This window comes from Castor canadensis, chromosome 5 (genome assembly GCF_047511655.1).
Source record: "Castor canadensis chromosome 5, mCasCan1.hap1v2, whole genome shotgun sequence".
Lineage (NCBI taxonomy): Eukaryota > Metazoa > Chordata > Mammalia > Rodentia > Castoridae > Castor > Castor canadensis.
Window position 1 is genome coordinate 10368364 of NC_133390.1, and position 21101 is coordinate 10389464.

Sequence of the window (21101 nt, forward strand, 5' to 3'; positions counted from 1 at the left end):
TTAAATGTCACATGTAAAAGTTATGAAAAAAGAAGTTAGGCTGGCCACCAGTGGCTCACACCTGTAATCTTAGCTACTTGGGAGCTGAGGTTGGGAGGATTGGGTTTAAGGCCAGTGGGGCAAATAGTTTGTGAGACCTCCATCTCCAGAATAACCAGAGCAAAATGGACTGGAAGTGTGGCTCAAGTGGTAAGAGTGCTGCTTTGCAAGCTTGAAGCCCTGAGTTCAGAGAATAAAGACATTAAAAAACCTACAGCTGTCTGTCCTGGAATCCCACACTCTTCCAGGTGTGAGTAGAACATGGTGTTTTCTGCCTCTTCACTCTCTTCACCACAATTCTGCTAACATGAATCATTTTCTTTTGCTAAAAAGACACTAATGTCAGGGGAAAAATACCTGAAAAACACATTTTATGTTTTTATGTAGATTGATAAGTTTCAAGCAGATAAACTAAAGTAGAACAAAAATGTCAGGCTTCGAAAAAGTACAGAATAAATGATCCAGTCACTTCAACAATTACACACACACACATACAAAGGGGCAGGGGAAGAGAAGGGCTTATGAACTAAAGAGACTCAGGAGACATATGAAGTACATGCAATGTGTACACTTTATTTGGATCCTGAGTTTTTGGGTTTTTTGTTTTGGTTTGGTTTTAGTACTGGGTTTGAACTCAGGGCTTTGTGCAAAGCAGGTTCTCTACCACTTGAACCACACCTCGAGCTCAAATGGGATCCTGAGTTGAACAAAAAGTGGAAAAAGAAAAGCAAAGAATGTCTAAAGATTATAGAAGAAAGTAAATATGACGTAAATTTTATAGATGTGACAACATACCTAAATTTCGACAGGTTTGATCACAGTATCATACGTATGTCTTTAAAAATGTTCCTTTTAGACAAACATTCTGAAATATTTACAGATGAAATGAAAGAAGACTTGGGAGTTACTTCAAAATAATTTAGATGAAACATCACTGACCAGGAAACCACATGAGGGCTAGGGGTTGATTATATAGCTCTCTCTTTTTTATTTTTTGATAGTACTAAAGATTGAACCCAGGTCTTTGCACATGCTAGGCAAGCACTCTACTCCAGAGTTATCCCCCAGCCCTATTCATCCTACTTTATTATCTGAAATTTTCCATTAGGTAAGGTTTAAAATCTGGCCCCAACATACATTAAAAAAGAGAAATTTCTGAAAACTTACCACCAAAAGGCGTGGGAAACTGAGCCATGGTTCTGTTACTTGTACCTTGCTAATCGACGCCTGTAATCAAAATGCAACATTTAAGTTTAAGAAAACTTTATGCCTGTATACTTAAAAACACACTAACATGTAATCTTTAATTATCAGACAGGAACACTAAAGTTAAAGTATAGCTCTACAGATGACAGTCATAATGAAGGGGTTATTTATTCATTCTCTGCATAGATTCTCAGTGCCAGACACAATGATGGACATTGAGGAGTGCTGATAAAGGACAGGGAACAAGAAGCTTCCAGTCTGGTAAGTTACACCAAAAGCTCAGACAGCCTGTTATTTCACCAGTGTTGCATGTTACTTTCTGAGCATGCTTTTTTCTTAACTGTGTATTATACCACCAGTCTGTGTGCTTAGCTGTTTTCACAGCTTCTTTTTATTGAGGATTTGGTATTAAGCTGCACATTGTACTACAGTGATTGACAGGTCTTGTCTCTGCTTCATCATCACAGCCCTCTGAAATAGGCACTACTATTACCATTCCATAGTACAGGTGAGGAAAAAGAGAATCAGAGGAGGAAATGATTAGAGCAGGGGCAGCTAACTCCAGTCTGTGCTCCACCCATGAAAAACACTGTCTGAACTGTTCCTTAGAGATTATGAGAACTGGGCAAATAATTCATTTCATAATAATGTTTGACCGGAACACCAAACACAAACCTAATGCTCCAGAAATTCCTATCAGGCATAATTTTATTACAGTAAATGCATACAGTTTTTTAAAAGGCACTGAATATGCACGTTATTTTTAGATAAATTTAGGTTTAAAAAAAAAATGACAGTCTCAGGCTGGGATGTAATTCAGGGGTAGAGCTGTTGCCTAGCAAGTATGAGGCCCTGGGTTCAATCTCCACACCAAAAAAGAAGGAGGGAGGGAGGGAGGGAGGGAGGGAAGGAAGGGAGGGAAGGAGGGAAGAAGGAAGAAATTTGCCTCCCATCCCCAAAACAGAAAAAAAAAATCTTAAAAAAAAAAAACGACAATCTCTTGCTCTCATACACCTCAATTTCAACTTCCAATCTATCAATGGAATTTTTTTCCAACTATCATATTTTTAAACTTCCAAAGCTCTTATTGGTCTCTACTCTTTATTCACAGTATTGTGTGCTTTATAAAGTTTTTAATGGACACTTGGATTTCTGAGGTTTTTCATTTTAGTTTTGTTTCTTGCATCATCTGTTGGCTGATTGACTGCTTTGGGTGTTTTTCCCTAATTGAGGCTTTCCTCATAACCTAGTGATGCCTGGATGCTTCTTTTAAGAGTGAGCGATAAATGGCTTGGAAGTAGGAGGCAGGGGTGGAAGGTGGGAGGTATGTTGACTGATGGCTTCCCATATAACAATAAGGTATACCGAGATGCCTTTTCACTGGGGGACTTGTCAGTGTCAGTATTCACTGGAGCAGCTCACTTTACCCAGAAAGAGGTGTTGAGTGGGGTGATCAGGGTATATCATCTAGATGTTGGTCTGGGAGGGAGAAGGCAAGGATCCCACACATCAGTGTGCCTGCCGACTTGCCGACGATCCCAATTTTCAGCCGCCTCTCTTCCTTCACCTATCCACCCTGGAGCTTTCTCTACTCCAGTACCCTTCCACCTCCTCAGAAGAAAAAGGAGCCTGCAGTGGTCTCTCAGTGGGAAAGGATGCACTGAGAGAACTCGCTTGAGCTGCTGCCTTTGGGAACAGTCTCCAAGTACACAGAAGCCCCTGTAGACATCCCTGGGAAAAGCAGGTTGTAGCTCATCTTTGCTGACCTCTGTAGCAGCTGAGGTTGTACCTTCCTCTGTGAATGCAATCATCACTCCTCCATCTCTTTAGGGTTTGCAAGAAACTGTTAAAATCTTTCGTCATTGTTTCCTCTACTGTTACCCTTTTCTTTCTGAGTTACCATCTGTTACAGACCCTTAATGATTAAGGCAGTCTTGAGGAGAATGGAAAACATAGTGGCCAAGCTGACATATACAGCAGAGGCGTGGGAATCCAGTTTTGAAGTGGCCAAACATCAGACCATTTCCCTTTAGAAACCACAGCTGCTGATCCCTTCCTCCACTGTCTCCCACTCTGTGTATTATATAGACAATCTCAATCATTTTCCAAAGCCTTTTAGTTCTCTAACTGCCCACAAAATTCTTTTGAAATTGACATATCATACACCTTTTTATTGAATTTTCCAAAAATGGCCATCTCTGAATTTTTAAAACAAACATTTAATACACATAAGATAATACATTCTCTTCATTTGGCTTTATTTCTGTTCTTTGTTTATTGCAAAATATAAAAAAGTTATTGATTGCTTAGTGCCTAGCCACTCTGCTCTTCACCACACCTTCTTGGTAGTACTGGGGTTTGAACTCAAGGCCTCATGCTTGGCCAGGTAGGTGGTCTACCAGTTCAGCTACTCTGCCAGCCCCTCACACACCTTCTTACTGGTGCCAATCAACCTGCAAATGAATTTCAGGTTTTCTAGATCTATATCTTTTGGAAATAAGGAATTTAGCCTTATATTAGGGATACCAAACCAGTACAAAACCCAGTCATACAAACAGCTGTGACAGAAGTAATTCTTGTATTGGCCTCTGATTTTTAGGCTAATAGTTTCAGTACTTTGTATTTTAATAGGTTTATTGGTTGCTCTGTTTTGGTAAATAGTCTTTATCATATTAGGTAGTTTCCTTCTATTCCTATTTTACCTAACATTTTTATTAAGGAATGGTTGCTAAATATATTTTCAGCAGCTTTTTTTTCTCAGCAACTGATGAAATAATCATATATTTTTCCTTTAATTAACATTCTGATTAGGGGAGTTGTTTTTTTCTTTGTGGTGCTGATTGAATCCAGTGTCTCCTGCATGCCAGGCAAGCACTCAACCATTGAGCTGCACCCCAATGCTAACATTCTGAATTATAGTGATAAACTAGTATTAAATTATCCTAGCCTTTTTTCAGTTCAGATATGCATGCTATTCTTTCACTAGGCAGCTAGGTTTGACTTGCTAATATTTTCTTTAAAATTTCTGCTTAAGAAAATGTTATACATAATTCTATACAATAAATAGAAAGGAAATGAATGCATCTTACCTCCCTATAAATTTCCAAACTTTTAAAAAGATACAGAACATTAGGAGACCACAAACATAATTAGAAATACAGGCATAAAATTTAAAAGACATCAAGGAAAAATTACTTCAGAAGTGAGTTTGAATGACCTCAAAAAATAATTAGTACTTACTACCAAAACCATTCCACAGAGAAAGATCAGGTACCTTTCAATTTATATTATGAAGCTCAAAACTAAGCTATAACAAAAGCACAAAGAGTAAACCATTCTCATTTAAATATAGATATAATTTTATACTTTACTTAAATATTTCAGAGCTATTTTGAGAGGGTCGCAACTAAACAAAAGTATAACTCATATGGTTCACAGTATAATTTTCATCCCTGGCAAAGGAACTAAGAGTATTTGCCATTTACTAACTTCGCTAGAATTTAGAAAATAACCCCATCCCATGAATCTCTTCCCCCAGAGCCGTCATCACTGTGACCAGCATTGTACTGAGTTTATCTCTTGGCCTTTCTAACATCCATCTCTACTTCCCCTCCACCTCACATCTGTTAAGTGACAACTGAAGGGACTGCGACTCCATCCAGTGCAAGATCCTGTAATATAACTTTCTGTCTCTTCAGCCTTGCTCATTTATTGTTATTGGCCTCAGCTGGTGATTAGTATGGATTGTCTCTAATATAAAGAAACCACTTTGAGGTGTGAGTGTAGGTATGCCTTCCAGGCTCACAATGCAACAGCCAAATGCTGGTATAAGGATGAAGTTCCAATACTTCCACACGCCTCCCTTCTGACCACAGGCCCTTCAAATGCCTTCCACACCTAGGTTTTCCTTAGCTCCTAGAGAACCCCAGGCAAAAGCAGTAACAGCAGATGAAGTAAGTGCATCGGCTCCTCCAAACCCTTCTCCTTTTCATGTACATGCTACATGGATAAACTATGGCAATGACATCTTGGCTTAAGAAGTTTTGTTCCTATTTGATATACACTTGCTGTATGCATAATTGTAATTTGAAGACTAATGTGTAGAGGAGCACTATTGTTAAAAAATAATCACATATGCAAGATTTGTAGTCACTTTTGTGGGGAGGGGGCAGTACTGGGGTTTGAACTCAGGGCCTTGTACTTGCTAGGCAGGCACACTACTACTTGAACTACACTCCCAGCCCTCACATATGCACATCCCAGCTATGTGTGCAGGAGGCATAAATAGGAGGATAGCAGTCCAGGCCAGCCCAGGAGAAATCACGAGACCTTATTTGAAAAGTAACTAAAGGAAAAGGGGCTGGGATGTGGCCACGTGGTAGAGCACCTGCCTAAGTTCAAACGTCAGTATTACACCCCCCAAAAACGCCATGATCCCATAATCCATTTACATTGGCACCAAAAAAAAAAAAAAATTAAAATTCCTAGGTAAAAATTTAATAAAAAGGAGCTGGGCATGGTGGTACACACCTGTAATCTTAGCACTGAGGACATTGAGGCAGGAGGATCAAGAGTTTAAGGTCAGCCTGGGTCACATAGAGAGGCCCTGTCTTAAAAAAAAAATCATCCAACAGAAACAAAAGACATACATGGTCTTTACACTGAAAACTAAAACATTTTGTTAACAAAAAAACTGAAGACTTAAATAATGGTCAGATATTAAGATCATAAATTGTAAGGTTCAAAATTGTTAGGACAGTAATTTTCTTTCAATGGATATGTACATTCAGTGCAACTAGAAACTGTAGCAAGCTTTTTAGTAGAAATTGGCAAGCTGATATTAATATTTATACACAAATGCAAAGGACCTAGAATAACCACAGCAATTTTTTTTCCTTGCAGTTTGAACTCAGGGACTCTACCATTTGAGCCATGCCCCCAGTCTAGAGCAAAAAAAATTTTTTTGGTTGCACTGGGGTTTGAACGCAGGGCTTCATGCTTGCAAAGCAGGTACTCTACCACCGGAGCCATGCCTCCAGTTCATTTTACTCTGGTTATTTTTGAGAGGATCTTACAAACTATCTGCCCAGGCTAGCCTAGAATCACAATCCTCCTGATCCTCTGATCCTCTTGATCTCAGTCTCCCAAGTAGTTAGGACTACAGGCGTGAGTCACCTGTGCCCAGATATAGCAATTATTTAAAAGAACAAAATTTACCCAACCTGATTTCAAGATTTGTTATACAGCAACACCAAGACCTTTGATACTGGTGTTCAAAATTAGGTCTGACCATGTTTGGTCAATTGATTTTTGGCAAAGTTGCAAAGGCAACTTGGAGGGAAAAAAAAAAAAAAAACGCTTTTCAACAGAGCTAGATCAACTAGATAATCATGGGGGTGGGGAGGGAAAAACACTGACCTATACTTCATACAACATGCAACAATTAACTCAAAAAGTATCACAGGACTAAATGTAAAACCATAGACACTTTATTTAAGAAATGTGGAAGATGGGAGAATGTGTTCATGACCTGGGCTAGACAGTGTCTTACAACATAGAGGCATGACTTAGAAAAAAGTGGTAAATTGAACTTAATTTAAAAAATTTTTAAAGCTTTTTTTAAAATACCACTAAGAAAACAAAAGAGCGAGTAACAGAGTGGGAGGGAACATTTGTAGCACAAACTTCACACAAAAGACTTACATCTAAAATATATAAAGAACCCTTACAACTTAAAAATAAGAGAACACAGTGAGGATGTAACTAAAATAACTTATAAAAATAGGCAGTAAACACTGAAAAGATGTTACATCATTAGCCATTAGGAAAATGTACACTCCAGCTGTAACAATGCGCTCCTCTATTTCCGCAAGAACAGCCAGTATGAAGAAGACTGACCATACCCAGTAGTGACAGGGTTGCAACCTTCTGGACTCTCCGGCTACTACCGGAAATGTAGAAGGGTACAACCATTTTGGAAACTGTGGTTTTTCCTTTGTTAAGTTGTACAGATAGAAGCTTGGTGCACACTGTGGCAGTGCTGAAGTGGTAGAACCTTTAAGAAGTGAGGTCTAGTGAAATGTAATTAGGTCCTGGGGGTACTGACCTTGGAAGGGATTGATGTGGCTCTCACAGGAGTTATGTCCTGAGAGGACGGGCTTTAAAAGCCAGTCTGGCTCCCTGCACTGCCCACCACAGAGCCTAGAAGCACCATGCAAAAGCTAATGTCACACTCTTGAGCCTCCAGAACTGAGCTAAATAAGCTTATTTATTTATTCAGAGAGAGAGAGAAAGAGAGAGAAAAAAAGAAGGAAGGACAGAAGGAAGAAAGGAGGGAAGGGGAGGAGAAAGGGAGAGAAAGTGAGCAGGGAGGGAAGGAAGGAAAAAAGATATACAGCTGATACTCTATGCAGTCACTAATTCAACTCACATGAAGCCTTGGGTGCAATCCCCAGCATGAGAAAAGCAAAGAAAAACTACGCTGCATTCCCTCAGCCCACAGCCTCATACATCTCATGCCCGCTGCATCTCTTGACTGTGTCATTTTCTCTTGCTCTTGCCTCAGAGTTGTGTTTTGCATCACAGCACTAAGCCTGCCATATTCAGGTGTGTAGTAAGCTATGCACACTCTTACTCTTTCTCACAAAGACAAAACCAGTTTCACGTAATGGTGTATTCCTATCCTTGAGGAAGGCACGTCTGCACTATAATTATAACTCCATAAAGGTGAAGAAAGGTCACAAGTCACAAAGGAAATACTAAGAATAAGAGCAAGAATTCTGCAAGAATATCTGCCATGGTGGAATTCACACCTCACCTCTAAGAGAAGCTAAGATTTCATCTTTAAAAATATATCAACTTAAAAACCTAAGTGAAATAGCAAGGTAGCCTATAATCCCAGCACTTGAGAGGCAAAGGCAGGAGGCTTTCAAGTTTAAGGCCAGCCTGGACTATAAAGATCCTGTCTCTAGCTGGGCACTGGTGGCTCACATCCATAATCCTAGCTACTCAGGAGGCAAAGATCAGGAGGACTGAGGTCAGAAGAAAACCCCGGCAAGGTTCAAGTGACCCTATCCTGAAAAAACTCAATACAACAAGGGCTGGCAGAATGGCTCAAGAGGCCTTGCAAGTGTGAGGCCCTGAGTTCAAACTCCAGTACTGACCAAAAAAAAGAGGACTTGACTAGAGCCCTGAGTTCAAACCCCAGTCCCCCACAAAAAAAAAAAAAAAAAAGCTGATTTAGAGGTCCTTAACTCAAAATGATATCTCAAAGTCCAAAAGGATGAAGCCAACTTTGGTGAGGACATACAGGATGATCTGGCTACTAAGGAGTTTATAATTCAGGAAGAAATAGAACACACATCCAAAAATGTGTGTGTGGAGGGAAAAAGAGGGGCAGAACCTAAGCATCAGATATTAACTAATGAAAAATTAAAGGGCTTATTAGGACATCTATTGTAGCAGCCAATTTAATCCTATTAATAGCCCTTCTTCTATCTTATGGATGTGGAAACTAAGGTCCAGTGTATAGTTATTAAGTGCTGGAAAGGGAGGGAGTCTGTGTGGCTTCAGAGCCCATGATCATAGCCTCCTACTTTCAGGAAAAAAAACCTAATAAATCATGAAGGAGTTATCCTGGTAAACCAACCAGGGTAGAGGTGGAGATGAGGGCTGGGGATTCTGTCGTAAGCAATTAAAGACACTGGAAAAACAAAAGGAGAAAGAAAAGGAAACCACACAAAATAAAAGTGTCACAGCAGACCACAGGGAAAACCCAGTGGGTAAAGTGAGATCAATGCAATATCAGCACATAAGTCCAGAGTGTTCACTTTTGTTGACACAAAAAAAGGAAAGCTTCCTGAAGTACAGGCATTTGTCATTGTCACATGGAAGCTGGAAGTCGTATTAAAAAATAAATAAATAAATCTAACAGAAAGCCTAGAGCAGGTGAACGGAGAAGCTCCATCATATGGTAGGATTTCTGCAACATCAGACAGTTCTTCTCCACTGAAAACAAACAGAAATGCAGGAACCTACCAACGGCAAAGCAAAGACATTCTTCCCTCCACAGGACCAGGAAGTGGGAGGCAGGACTGCTACTCCAGAGGATTGAGGGAATATCAGCACTGTGCAGACAATGCTCTGGAGTAAGAGACTGGACTTCTTCCAGGAGGAGACCGAACAGAAAGAAGGCAGCCAACTAGTGGCAAACACACTGTGAGCAATGTACTATGTACGGTTCTTCCATCTGGAACATTGCCAGTTTACAAGTGTCCACATCATGACTGTCTACACTTTCCTCTTCAGTGAAAATGGGGATAGATAATCACTGTGATAAATTTAGACAACTGAAGAAAAGAGAAAGACGGGAAAGACTCCATGACTTCACTAACCACATACAGTCTCTATTATGAACTTTTCCAAAGGAATATACAATTTTTTCCTTCTTTTGTACAATTTAAGTAATACACACTTTCAGCACGTTATTAAAACCTTTCATAATTGTGTTGCTGGACTTAAGACATGTTTAGTAAGGCAAACACTCCTGTATTTATGTATAAAAAATAGAAAAACACACAGACTAAATACTGAGCAATGAATTAGTAGATAAACAGTAGGTTTTTCTGTATTGTTTTTGCTATACTGGGTTTGGTCTCAGGGTCTCAGGCTTGCTAGGCGAGCGCTCTACCACTTGAGCTACTCCCCCAGTCATAAACAGTAGCTTTTTTTTTTTTTTAAGTTTGGACAATATTAGGATTTTTAAACTAGAGCTAGGATATACTTGAAAAGTCTTTAATCTTCCCTCTTTATAGCTTTGGAAAGAAGAGCTAATTATACAAAGACAAAAAAAAATACTGATTCCTAAGTTTATTGTTTACATTAAAACCCCAATGTTGACATATTTAAGGTAAAGTCTTGTAGAAATCTGTATTTAGAAAACAGAATAGCTATCCTTAAAAGACTATTTATTATAAGGTCACTCAGCATGACAGAGAAGTATATTAAAACAGGTATGTTATTTGGTTTCCAATGTTTTGCTATCATAAATTCAGGAGGATAACAGGAAACACGAAATGACTTAAAAGCATGTATAACTAGACATTTTAATTCCTATGCTATAAATATTAAATGTGGTAATTGTAAAAAGGCAAAATTTGGCTGGGCATGGTAGCTTACACTTATAATCCAAGCTACTTGGGAGTGGAGGTAAAAGGATAGAGATTCAAGGCCAGCAAAAAGTTAGTAAAACCCTATTTCAAAGAGCAAGCTAATTAATACCTATAACCTCAGCTATGCAGGAGGCAGAAGTAGGAGGATCATGGTCCAAAATTGGCCCCAGACAAAAAGCATAAGACCCTATCTGAAAAATAACCAAAACAAGCAAGGGCTGGGGGCATGGCTCAAAGTGGTAGAGGCCCCTCTACAACAAAATTAGAAATAAGGGCAAAATAGTTTCTGCTGGGTATTGAAGGGGGGGAGAGGGAGGGGGCAGGGGGGAGAAATGAACCAAGCCTTGTATGCACATATGAATAAAAAAAGAAAAATGAAAAAAAAAAAAGTGGTAGAGGCCCAAATTGAAGCGAAAAAAAAGGAGAAAGGCAAAATTTAACCATGAGGAATAAAATTTCTAAAGTTTATATTACTGTTACAATTACAACCTTTTAATTTTTATCAAATAATTTAACTATAGTCCTTAAAAACAAGCATGTCATTGGGCTAGTCTTTGAATCATCCTGAAAGCTTGGAAATTTTCAATACTTTTTAAAAAATTATAAAGAAGTAAATGGGGCAGGAGGCATGGCTCAAGTAATAGAGCACCTGCCTAGCAAGCCCAACCAAGGCCCTGAGTTTAAACCAGTACTGCCAGAAAACATAAATAAAAAAATTAAAGGAGTAAAAGATTATTTTTTAAAACATACAAGAATATAAGATAAAAATGCAATATTCCAAGTAGATACTTACAGAAAAAAGAATCAATAAAAACTAGGTAGTTAAAATAATTAGCATATTTCTTAATATATCAAAACAGGGCTTTTTTTTGTTTGTTTAATGATCCAAAGACTAAAAGACTATGAACAGACATACTTGCTTTTCTCTTATCAATGATTCCCAACAGCAATCTTACAATCCTCTTCCATAATAAGGAAGGCCCTCCCAATGCACACAGATAAGCAAAGTTGCAGACAAGAGAAAAAGGCCCAGGCTGTTCAGTGTGGAGAGGCACTGATCTTCTTGCTGGGCTCACAACCAAAAAATACCTGGTGTCAATAGTTAAGAACATACTCTTGGTAGTTTTTTTGTAGTTGTTGTGTTTGGGGTTTTTGTTGTTGTTTTGCAGTGCTAGAGTCAAACCCAGAGCCTTGCTGGTCTCACACAAGCACTCTACTACTGCTACATCCCCAGTCCTTGTTTTTTTGAGGAAGGGTCTCATGATGTAGCTCAGGCTGGCCTCAAACATGTGGTCCTCCAGCCTCCACCTCCAAGGTGGAGGTGGGATTACAGTGTCTATCACTGTGTGTGGAGAGAGGAAAGGAGTAATATGATTTGTAAGTGGCTTAGGCTTTTAGTAGTCCAGCAGTTCTAGACATATGCCCCCCAAAGAAGACAAGTTGGTTAGAAGGTACAGAGGCACAAGGAGAAAGGATTATAGAACCTATTCTTACTGATACCAACCCTCCTTAAACTGTTCCATGAAATAGAAAGGGAAGGAAAACTGCCAAACACATTTTATGAAGCCACTATTACACTTATCCCAAAACCAGGCAAAGACACCTCCAAAAAGGAGAACTATAGGCCAATCTCCTTAATGAACATTGATGCAAAAATCCTCAACAAAATAATGGCAAACCGAATTCAGCAACACATCAAAAAGATTATCCACCATGACCAGGTAGGCTTCATCCCAGGGATGCAGGGGTGGTTCAACATACGAAAATCAATAAACGTAATAAACCACATTAACAGAAGCAAAGACAAAAACCACTTGATCATCTCAATAGACGCAGAAAACGCCTTTGATAAGATCCAACATCATTTCATGATAAAAGCTCTAAGAAAACTAGGAATAGAAGGAAAGTTCCTCAACATTATAAAAGCTATATATGACAAACCTACAGCCAGCATTATACTTAACGGAGAAAAATTAAAACCGTTCCCTCTAAAATCAGGAACCAGACAAGGATGCCCACTATCTCCACTCCTATTCAACATAGTACTGGAATTCCTAGCCAGAGCAATTAGGCAAGAAGAAGGAATAAAAGGAATACAAATAGGTAAAGAAACTGTCAAAATATCCCTATTTGCAGACGACATGATCCTATACCTTAAAGACCCAAAAAACTCTACTCAGAAGCTTCTAGACATCATCAATAGCTATAGCAAAGTAGCATGATATAAAATCAACATAGAAAAATCATTAGCATTTCTATACACTAACAATGAGCAAACGGAAAAAGAATGTATGAAAACAATTCCATTTACAATAGCCTCAAAAAAAATCAAATACCTAGGTGTAAACCTAACAAAAGATGTGAAAGACCTCTACAAGGAAAACTATACACTTCTGAAGAAAGAGATTGAGGAAGACTATAGAAAGTGGAGAGATCTCCCATGCTCATGGATTGGTAGAATCAACATAGTAAAAATGTCGATACTCCCCAAAGTAATCTACATGTTTAATGCAATTCCCATCAAAATTCCAATGACATTCATTAAAGAGATTGAAAAATCTACTGTGAAATTTATATGGAAACACAAGAGGCCACGAATAGCCAAGGCAATACTCAGTCAAAAGAACAATGCAGGAGGTATCACAATACCTGACTTCAAACTATATTACAAAGCAATAACAATAAAAACAGCATGGTACTGGCACAAAAACAGACATGAAGACCAGTGGAACAGAATAGAGGATCCAGATATGAAGCCACACAACTATGAGCAACTTATCTTTGACAAAGGAGCTAAAAATATACGATGGAGAAATAGCAGCCTCTTCAACAAAAACTGCTGGGAAAACTGGTTAGCAGTCTGCAAAAAACTGAAACTAGATCCATGTATATCACCCTATACCAAGATTAACTCAAAATGGATCAAGGATCTTAATATCAGACCCCAAACTCTTAAGTTGATACAAGAAAGAGTAGGAAATACTCTGGAGTTAGTAGGTATAGGTAAAAACTTTCTCAATGAAACCCCAGCAGCACAGCAACTAAGAGATAGCATAGATAAATGGGACCTCATAAAACTAAAAAGCTTCTGTTCATCAAAAGAAATGGTCTCTAAACTGAAGAGAACACCCACAGAGTGGGAGAAAATATTTGCCAATTATACATCAGACAAAGGACTGATAACCAGAATATACAGGGAACTTAAAAAACTAAATTCTCCCAAAACTAATGAACCAATAAAGAAATGGGCATGTGAACTAAACAGAACTTTCTCAAAAGAAGAAATTCAAATGGCCAGAAAACACATGAAAAAATGCTCACCATCTCTAGCAATAAAGGAAATGCAAATTAAAACCACACTAAGATTCCACCTCACCCCTGTTAGAATAGCCATCATCAGCAACACCACCAACAACAGGTGTTGGCGAGGATGCGGGGAAAAAGGAACCCTTTTACACTGTTGGTGGGAATGTAGACTAGTACAACCACTCTGGAAAAAAATTTGGAGGCTACTTAAAAAGATGGACATCGATCTACCATTTGATCCAGCAATACCACTCTTGGGGATATACCCAAAAGACTGTTACTCCAGAGGCACCTGCACATCCATGTTTATTGCGGCACTATTCACAAGAGCCAAGTTATGGAAACAGCCAAGATGTCCCAGCACTGACGAATGGATTAAGAAAATGTGGTATCTATACACAATGGAATTTTATGCAGCCATGAAGAAGAACGAAATGTTATCATTCGCTGGTAAATGGATGGAATTGGAGAACATCATTCTGAGTGAGGTTAGCCTGGCTCAAAAGACCAAAAATCGTATGTTCTCCCTCATATGTGGACATTAGATCAAGGGCAAACACAACAAGGGGATTGGACTATGAGCACATGATAAAAGCGAGAGCACACAAGGGAGGGGTGAGGATAGGTAAGACACCTAAAAAACTAGCTAGCATTTGTTGCCCTTAACGCAGAGAAACTAAAGCAGATACCTTAAAGCAACTGAGGCCAATAGGAAAAGGGGACCAGGAACTAGAGAAAAGGTTAGATCAAAAAGAATTAACCTAGAAGGTAACACCCACACACAGGAAATCAATGTGAGTCAATGCCCTGTATAGCTATCCTTATCTCAACCAGCAAAACCCCTTGTTCCTTCCTATTATTGCTTATACTCTCTCTACAACAAAATTAGAGATAAGGGCAAAATAGTTTCTGCTGGGTATTGAGGGGGGGAGCGGGAGGGGGCGGAGTGGGTGGTAAGGGAGGGGGTGGGGGCAGGGGGGAGAAATGAACCAAGCCTTGTATGCACACATGAATAATAAAAGAAAAATGAAAAAAAAAAAAAAAGAACCTATTCTTCCTCACATTCAGGCACTTTGGGCTTGCATTCTAACAGGTCTGTTGCCTAAAACCAGTTTGTGGTGGACCTCCCCAGTATTCAGGCTTGTTCACTTGAAATAAATTTTCATGGTACTAAGGTAGCAAAGTTTATTCATTTATTATAAAGAAATCATTTTGAGCTGGGGGGTGAAGCTGAATGGTAGAGCCTTGCTTAGTTATGTGAAAGGCCCTAGATTTGGTCCCTAGGAACCCCACAAAAAGAGTTTTAAAGTTATTTGAAAGATTTAGCTTTAAGTTGAAGGACCTATAGAATAGAAAATTAAAATGGATAGAAATTTTCCAATAATGAGGCATTGAGGGGAAAGAAAGGAAAAAATGTCAAAATACAGAAAAAAAAAGAAAATATATGTACATTGTAAACATTCTGAAAGATATCAAATATCTTCAGGAATATAACACACGCTACTCTTACCCCTTGTCTAATGTTTGAGAGTTATAAAGATTCAGTCAGTTAAGGTCTGATTTGGCATATTGTTTTATCTGTAATATTTACCCTTGATCTAGAAATTAAAAAAAAAAAATTTTAACCATGTAATATTCCCATTTCAGTGGCTTTGCAGCTTAAAAACCCAAAATTGAAAAAAATCTAAAATTGGAAAACTCTTAAAGGAAAATACAAGGATATCTTTACTTTTTAAAAAACAAAATCTGCAATGAATGGAAACTCACAGAGCCTCCACCCTGTTCTATAAGTGAGGCGTACACCAAATTCCACTCTTGCATGAACAAAAAGCACAAAACTGCCCAGCCAGATTACAAAGAAAGGCAGGAGGTATGCAAAGCTCTTTTGAAATGCAGAGAAAAGGTACTGAAAGCCAGACAATAAATGGACAAAGGAACTGACAAATCCCAAACATATAGCCACCCTTATCAATGCCCTATTGTCATGTATGACATCCTGGATGGCAACTGTGGCTTCTACAAGTTCTGTGTCTGAAGCAAGCAAGACGACCTGAAGGAGATAGGCAGCTTGCTCACAAGGAGGGCTTTCAAACTGCTGGAAGGGGAAAGAACTTGTCAGAAGAGCCTTGCTGCTGAGGCTGAAAATGTTGAGAAGTTCCCAACCTTCCGTCTGGAAGGCTAGTGAACACCCCAGTTGTCTTCTTGAAAGGGAACAGGCACTCCTCCCAGAATGCTTGTTGTTGTTTGGGAAGGAGCAGTCAGGAGGGACCAGTGTCCAGCCATCACCGTCAGGCCCAGCTGTTGCATTTCACTTGGCAACGCTCCCTGGCACTCAGAGGGTGTGTCCCTTTACTCCTGTTTCCCTCCCACAAAGAGTAATGCCAGGGGTCCTCGCCAGAGCGCTGGATGGCGAATTTTAACCTGAGTTTTTCTAATCGTCTTTACTTCAGCATTTGCAAGAGGAGAGAAGCCATCAGGGCGCAATAAAGGCAAAACAGCAACAAGTCACAGTGCAAAGTAAGGGCAGGGATTTCCTATTTAAGGAAGAAATAGCAGCAGTGCTCTCTTTGAAGCTTTTATTCGCACTTCTAGGTCACCTGCTACTTACTGCAAAGTAACGTACAGAAAGTCATCATCAATACTTTGTCCAATTTTTTTTTAAACTCAGACTGTGGAGTGCTGTAGCAGCAGATAGGATAACTGTTATTTGAAAAGCATCAATAAAGCAAATGAAGGACTTTATTTCTTCCACAAGGGTCTGATTTCAAGAGGGTCATTAAGAATAAAACATTACCGCAAGGTAATATATTTATCAAGGTTAACAAACTCACAAAGTAATTTCTGAAAAAGGAAACAACTTTAAGAATCACAGAGTAGGAAGAACCCTACAGATCAAAAAATGTTTTAAGGGGATCACCAGTTTCTGGGTCCCCCTGAATTCTCCAATATGCAGTCTTTCTCTTCTCTTCTCTACAAATAAATTCCCTAAAAATAAAATCTTTCCAAAAAAAATGTTTTAAATAGAAAAGTTACATAATAATTTTAAGATTATTGGCCAAATATGATGAAATTGTGTAAGTTTAACCTATTTTTAATTCACATACTTTCCAATGCCCTCTCATATAGAAACTAATAGGAAATGTGGGGGGGTCGGGGGGTGGAACTGACACTCCACAAGTAATTCTAAACTGATTCTGTCGCATGAAAGAAGAAATGCAATGACCCAGGTAAAGGGAGGACAAAATGCTGTCACTGTATAACATGGATATACGTGGTCACCAAAGACTGTCTGAAAGTTCTCTTCCAAATGAAAACTGAAGTTTTAATATGACGAGACACACGCACACTGAGAGGAAAACATTCAAATGAGCTTCCAGAACTGAAGCACACACAGTGAGCTCACTGATTTACCTCCCATGATTCACTCGTGCACCTGAGTACAGCCAAGCCAAAAGTGAGCAGCTCACCAGGGCAATACTGGAGGTTCAGCAGAGACTTCAGCCTAAGAAACTACACGGAAAGTAACACCACTGGTGCAAAATAACATGGTAATAGTGAAAAGAGCAAGAAAGTAGGAAGGCCTCCTGCCAGATTTTTAAGCTTATTTCAACAAAATAGTGCAAAAGCTGCAACTTGGATGAATTAAACACTGGCTGGTGGAGTGGTAAAAGCAGAAATGTCCATACTGTATGGAAAACAATCCAGTAAATGACAAAATGCTCTACCACTGAATACGTCATCAGAATTACACTGGCATTGTGTAAGCCTTCCTGATGAGCACGTAACAGAGGACTCTGCAAACATTTCACATCTTTGACTCTTCACCAACAGAGCACCACAAGGGACATCAATGCCAACAGACCCTCTCGTCCAGTACACCAACTCTGATGCCAGTCAGAGCAAGTGGAAAACTCAACAGAGATTTGTTGCAGCCTGTTAAGCATCTGTCTAGTCAGGAGCCATGGAGGCATGCACAGGTACAATCTAATCAGCACACAGACGCCACTACCGTCTGCTACAGCTGAAAGTTATTATTGATGCATAATGAATGGGCGAAGTGCAAGGGAAAAAGCCTTGCTTTACTGCAACGTCAATGAAATCACTGGGTGTCCTGAATGAAAGCAAAGGTCAATGCAGTCATTAACAAAAACCAAGTGTGCTTTGCTAAGTGACTTAGGGGCTCCACGCACAACAAGATTTATCACTGCTAAAAAGTTTTAAAACCGTTCAGTAACATTAGCTAACTAAAACACAAATAGATTGCAGCCAACAGAAAACTAGACCATTTTAGAAAGAAACAGACTCACGATGCAAACATTTAATTTCACTTCACTTGACTGAGATACACTGAAATATATTTACTCCCAAGAATAGAGAAGATTCCTGCTGGTGTTCATCTTTCCTAGGGACTTCACTTCACTTCTTTAAGTGGATCCAGCTGCACCATTAACGTACAGAAAAGAAAGCTGGGAAGGTTCTGTTAAAAATCACACATACACTGAGACCCAAAAGAAAAAAGAGAACAATCCCAGACTTTCCTAATTTCATATTTCCTTTAGAAAGGTTCAACTTCTCCTAATATAAAAAACCTTGTAGAAGACAATTTTATCCTTAAAACATGTTTGGATTACAATCCAACTTATCTACAAGTTCAGTGTAAGCACGTTTGCACATTTAGGAGTTGGCTGCATTTAATTTTACTCTTGCGAAATCCAGTACAGCTATTAAACTTTAAGACTCCAAATTACACTGAGAAGATTTTGAAAAGGTAACTATTGTTACTGGAGGGAAAAAAAGTTAATTCACTCATTACACACTTCACATTATAAAGCTAACCCTTTCATTCCACTTCCTGACAAAGCTTTACTTATTTCCTTGACACTTACAATGGATCTTATCAAGTTTTTGTCAAAGGGAAATTTTACTTAGAAATCTGAATCAACTTACTTAAAGTCAAGTAGCTTAGAAATTTCACCACAAAGGAATGAAAGCAGGCCTCAAAATAAATAAGTTAAATGCAGATTTCTAAAATAATAATGGTATAGAAAAGAGGGCCCTCTCTCACAACACTGGTAGGAGGACCAATTATTACAATTACTTTTGGAAAGCTATGTGACAAGCTGTGTATCAAAGGCAAGAAAAATACTCTTAGCATTATACCAACAATTCAACACCTTAGGGCAGATTTACATACATTCATACAAAAATATACATCCAAAGACATGCACCATGACTTTCTTTTTAACAATGAAAACAGGAAACAATCTTAAATGTTCAATAGTACAAAAATATTTGGGTGAATTGTGATGTATTCATATAATGAAATATGTGACAAAAGTGCTCATCAAAGGAATAGAACTTCTCAATCAAATTTTTGTTTTAGAAAATGCACAAAAAGAAAATATATCAAAAAACTAAAGATGTAAATATTCTAATAGTTCAAAACTTGTACAATGATTCAGAGTTACCACTTCTAGATGCAAGTGTATCAAATGAAAAAATTGGTGGCCTTCCCATAAGACTGAATGCCTAGAGGAAGAAAGTCACCACCCCTGGCTCAGAGAGTCAGAATCACAGCAGTAAGTGTGGCTTACACTAGGGACATTCCATGGATACCTCCGAGAACTGCATGAAGAGCATGAAGGAAGCACCACATTAAATTATAAAATGGGGGCTGGGAGTGGAGCAAGTATTTGGCAAGACTGAGGCCCCAAGTTCCAGTATCAGCATCCAAAAAATAAAATCTAAGCTGGGCACTGGTGGCTCATGCCTGTAATCCTGGCAGAGATCAGGAGGATCATGGTTCGAAGCCAGCCTGGGTAAATAATTCCTGAGACCTCCCCCTCCATCTCGAAAAAAAACCATCACAAAAAAGGGCTAGTGGAATGGCTAAGGTATGGTCCCTGAGTTCAAACCCCACTACTGCAAAATAAATACAAAATCCAAAATATATTTAGGGACTAGGCCTCAACTATAGGAATGTAAATAGGATGCAAGAACGTAGGAGAGTTAGAATAGCCATCATTAGCAACACCACTAACAACAGGTGTTGGCGAGGATGCGGGGACAAAGGAACCCTCTTACACTGTTGGTGGGAATGTAAACTAGTACAACCACTCCGGAAAAAAATTTGGAGGCTACTTAAAAAGCTGGACATCGATCTACCATTTGATCCAGCAATACCACTCTTGGGGATATACCCAAAAGACTGTTACTCCAGAGGCACCCGCACATCCATGTTTATTGTGGCACTATTCACAATAGCCAAGTTATGGAAACAGCCAAGATGCCCCAGCACTGACGAATGGATTAAGAAAATGTGGTATCTATACACAATGGAATTTTATGCAGCCATGAAGAAGAATGAAATGTTATCATTTCCTGGTAAATGGATGGAATTGGAGAACATCATTCTGAGTGAGGTTAGCCTGGCCCAAAAGACCAAAAATTGTATGTTCTCCCTCATATGTGGACATTAGATCAAGGGCAAACACAACAAGGGGATTGGACTTTGATCACATGATGAGGCGAGAGCACACAGGGAGGTATGAGGATAGGTAAGACACCTAAGAAACTAGATGACATTTGTTGCCCTCAACACAGAGAAACTTAAAGTAGATACTTTGGGGCAATTAAGGCCAATAGGAGAGGGGGACCAGGAACTAGAGACAAGGTTAGTTCAAGAAGAATTAACTTAGAAGGTAACACACACGCACAGGAAATCAAAGCGAGTCAACTCCCTGTATAGCTATCCTTATCTCAACTGGCAAAAACCCTGTTCCTTCCTATTATTGCTTATACTTTTCTCTTCAACAAAATTAGAGATAAGGGCAGAATAGTTTCTGCTGGGTATCGAGGGGGTTGGGGGGGGAGAGGGAGGGAATGGGGCTGGGGAGGGGGTGGTAAGAGAGGGGGTGGGGGAGAAATGATCCAAACATTGTATGCACATATGAATAAAATAAAAATTAAAAAAAGAACGTAGGAGATTCTGTCCAAGGAGTGGAACCCAGCCTGGAGGCCTATATCTAAGGAGTCTCATCTGTGTGCAAGGAAGTCTTCCTCTTCAGATACACTGTGAAAATGCCAAAGAAGAGCTACAAAAGCTCTTGTTCTTAATTTTTATTTTTCTCAGAAAATCAAGTAAAATCACACTAAAAGGTCATATTTTAATTACTGCCATTTACAAAACAGCTGATTCATAAACCTTACAGAATAAGTCACCTGTGTTTGAAGAACTTTTAGTGGAAGCAGGCTATCAATTAATGTTTAAAATTACCCTTTCTATTCAGAACATTGAAACCCTAATTATTTATTTATTATTTTTTTGTGGCACTAGGATTTGAACTCAGAGCCTCATGCTTGCTAGGCAGGTGCTCTACC

The 21101-nt window shown here is 39.0% G+C and overlaps 1 protein-coding gene across 10 annotated transcripts in view; it reads right to left on the reverse strand.

Annotated features, from left to right (window-relative positions):
• Window positions 1–21101, reverse strand: part of Itsn1 (intersectin 1) — a 205055-nt gene that overhangs the window by 148624 nt on the left and 35330 nt on the right. For 8 of the 10 annotated variants that reach the window (XR_012447870.1, XM_074072743.1, XM_074072746.1 and 5 more), the window contains exon 2: window positions 1207–1266. Coding sequence is in view for 7 of the 10 variants with exons in the window: in XM_074072743.1 (XP_073928844.1) it covers window positions 1207–1234 (28 nt within the window). In the remaining 3 variants the exon portion in view is untranslated. Of the gene's footprint in view, window positions 1–254; window positions 397–1206; window positions 1267–21101 lie in introns of those variants that run through there. The other 2 variants (XM_074072747.1, XM_074072748.1) reach the window with 1 other exon arrangement.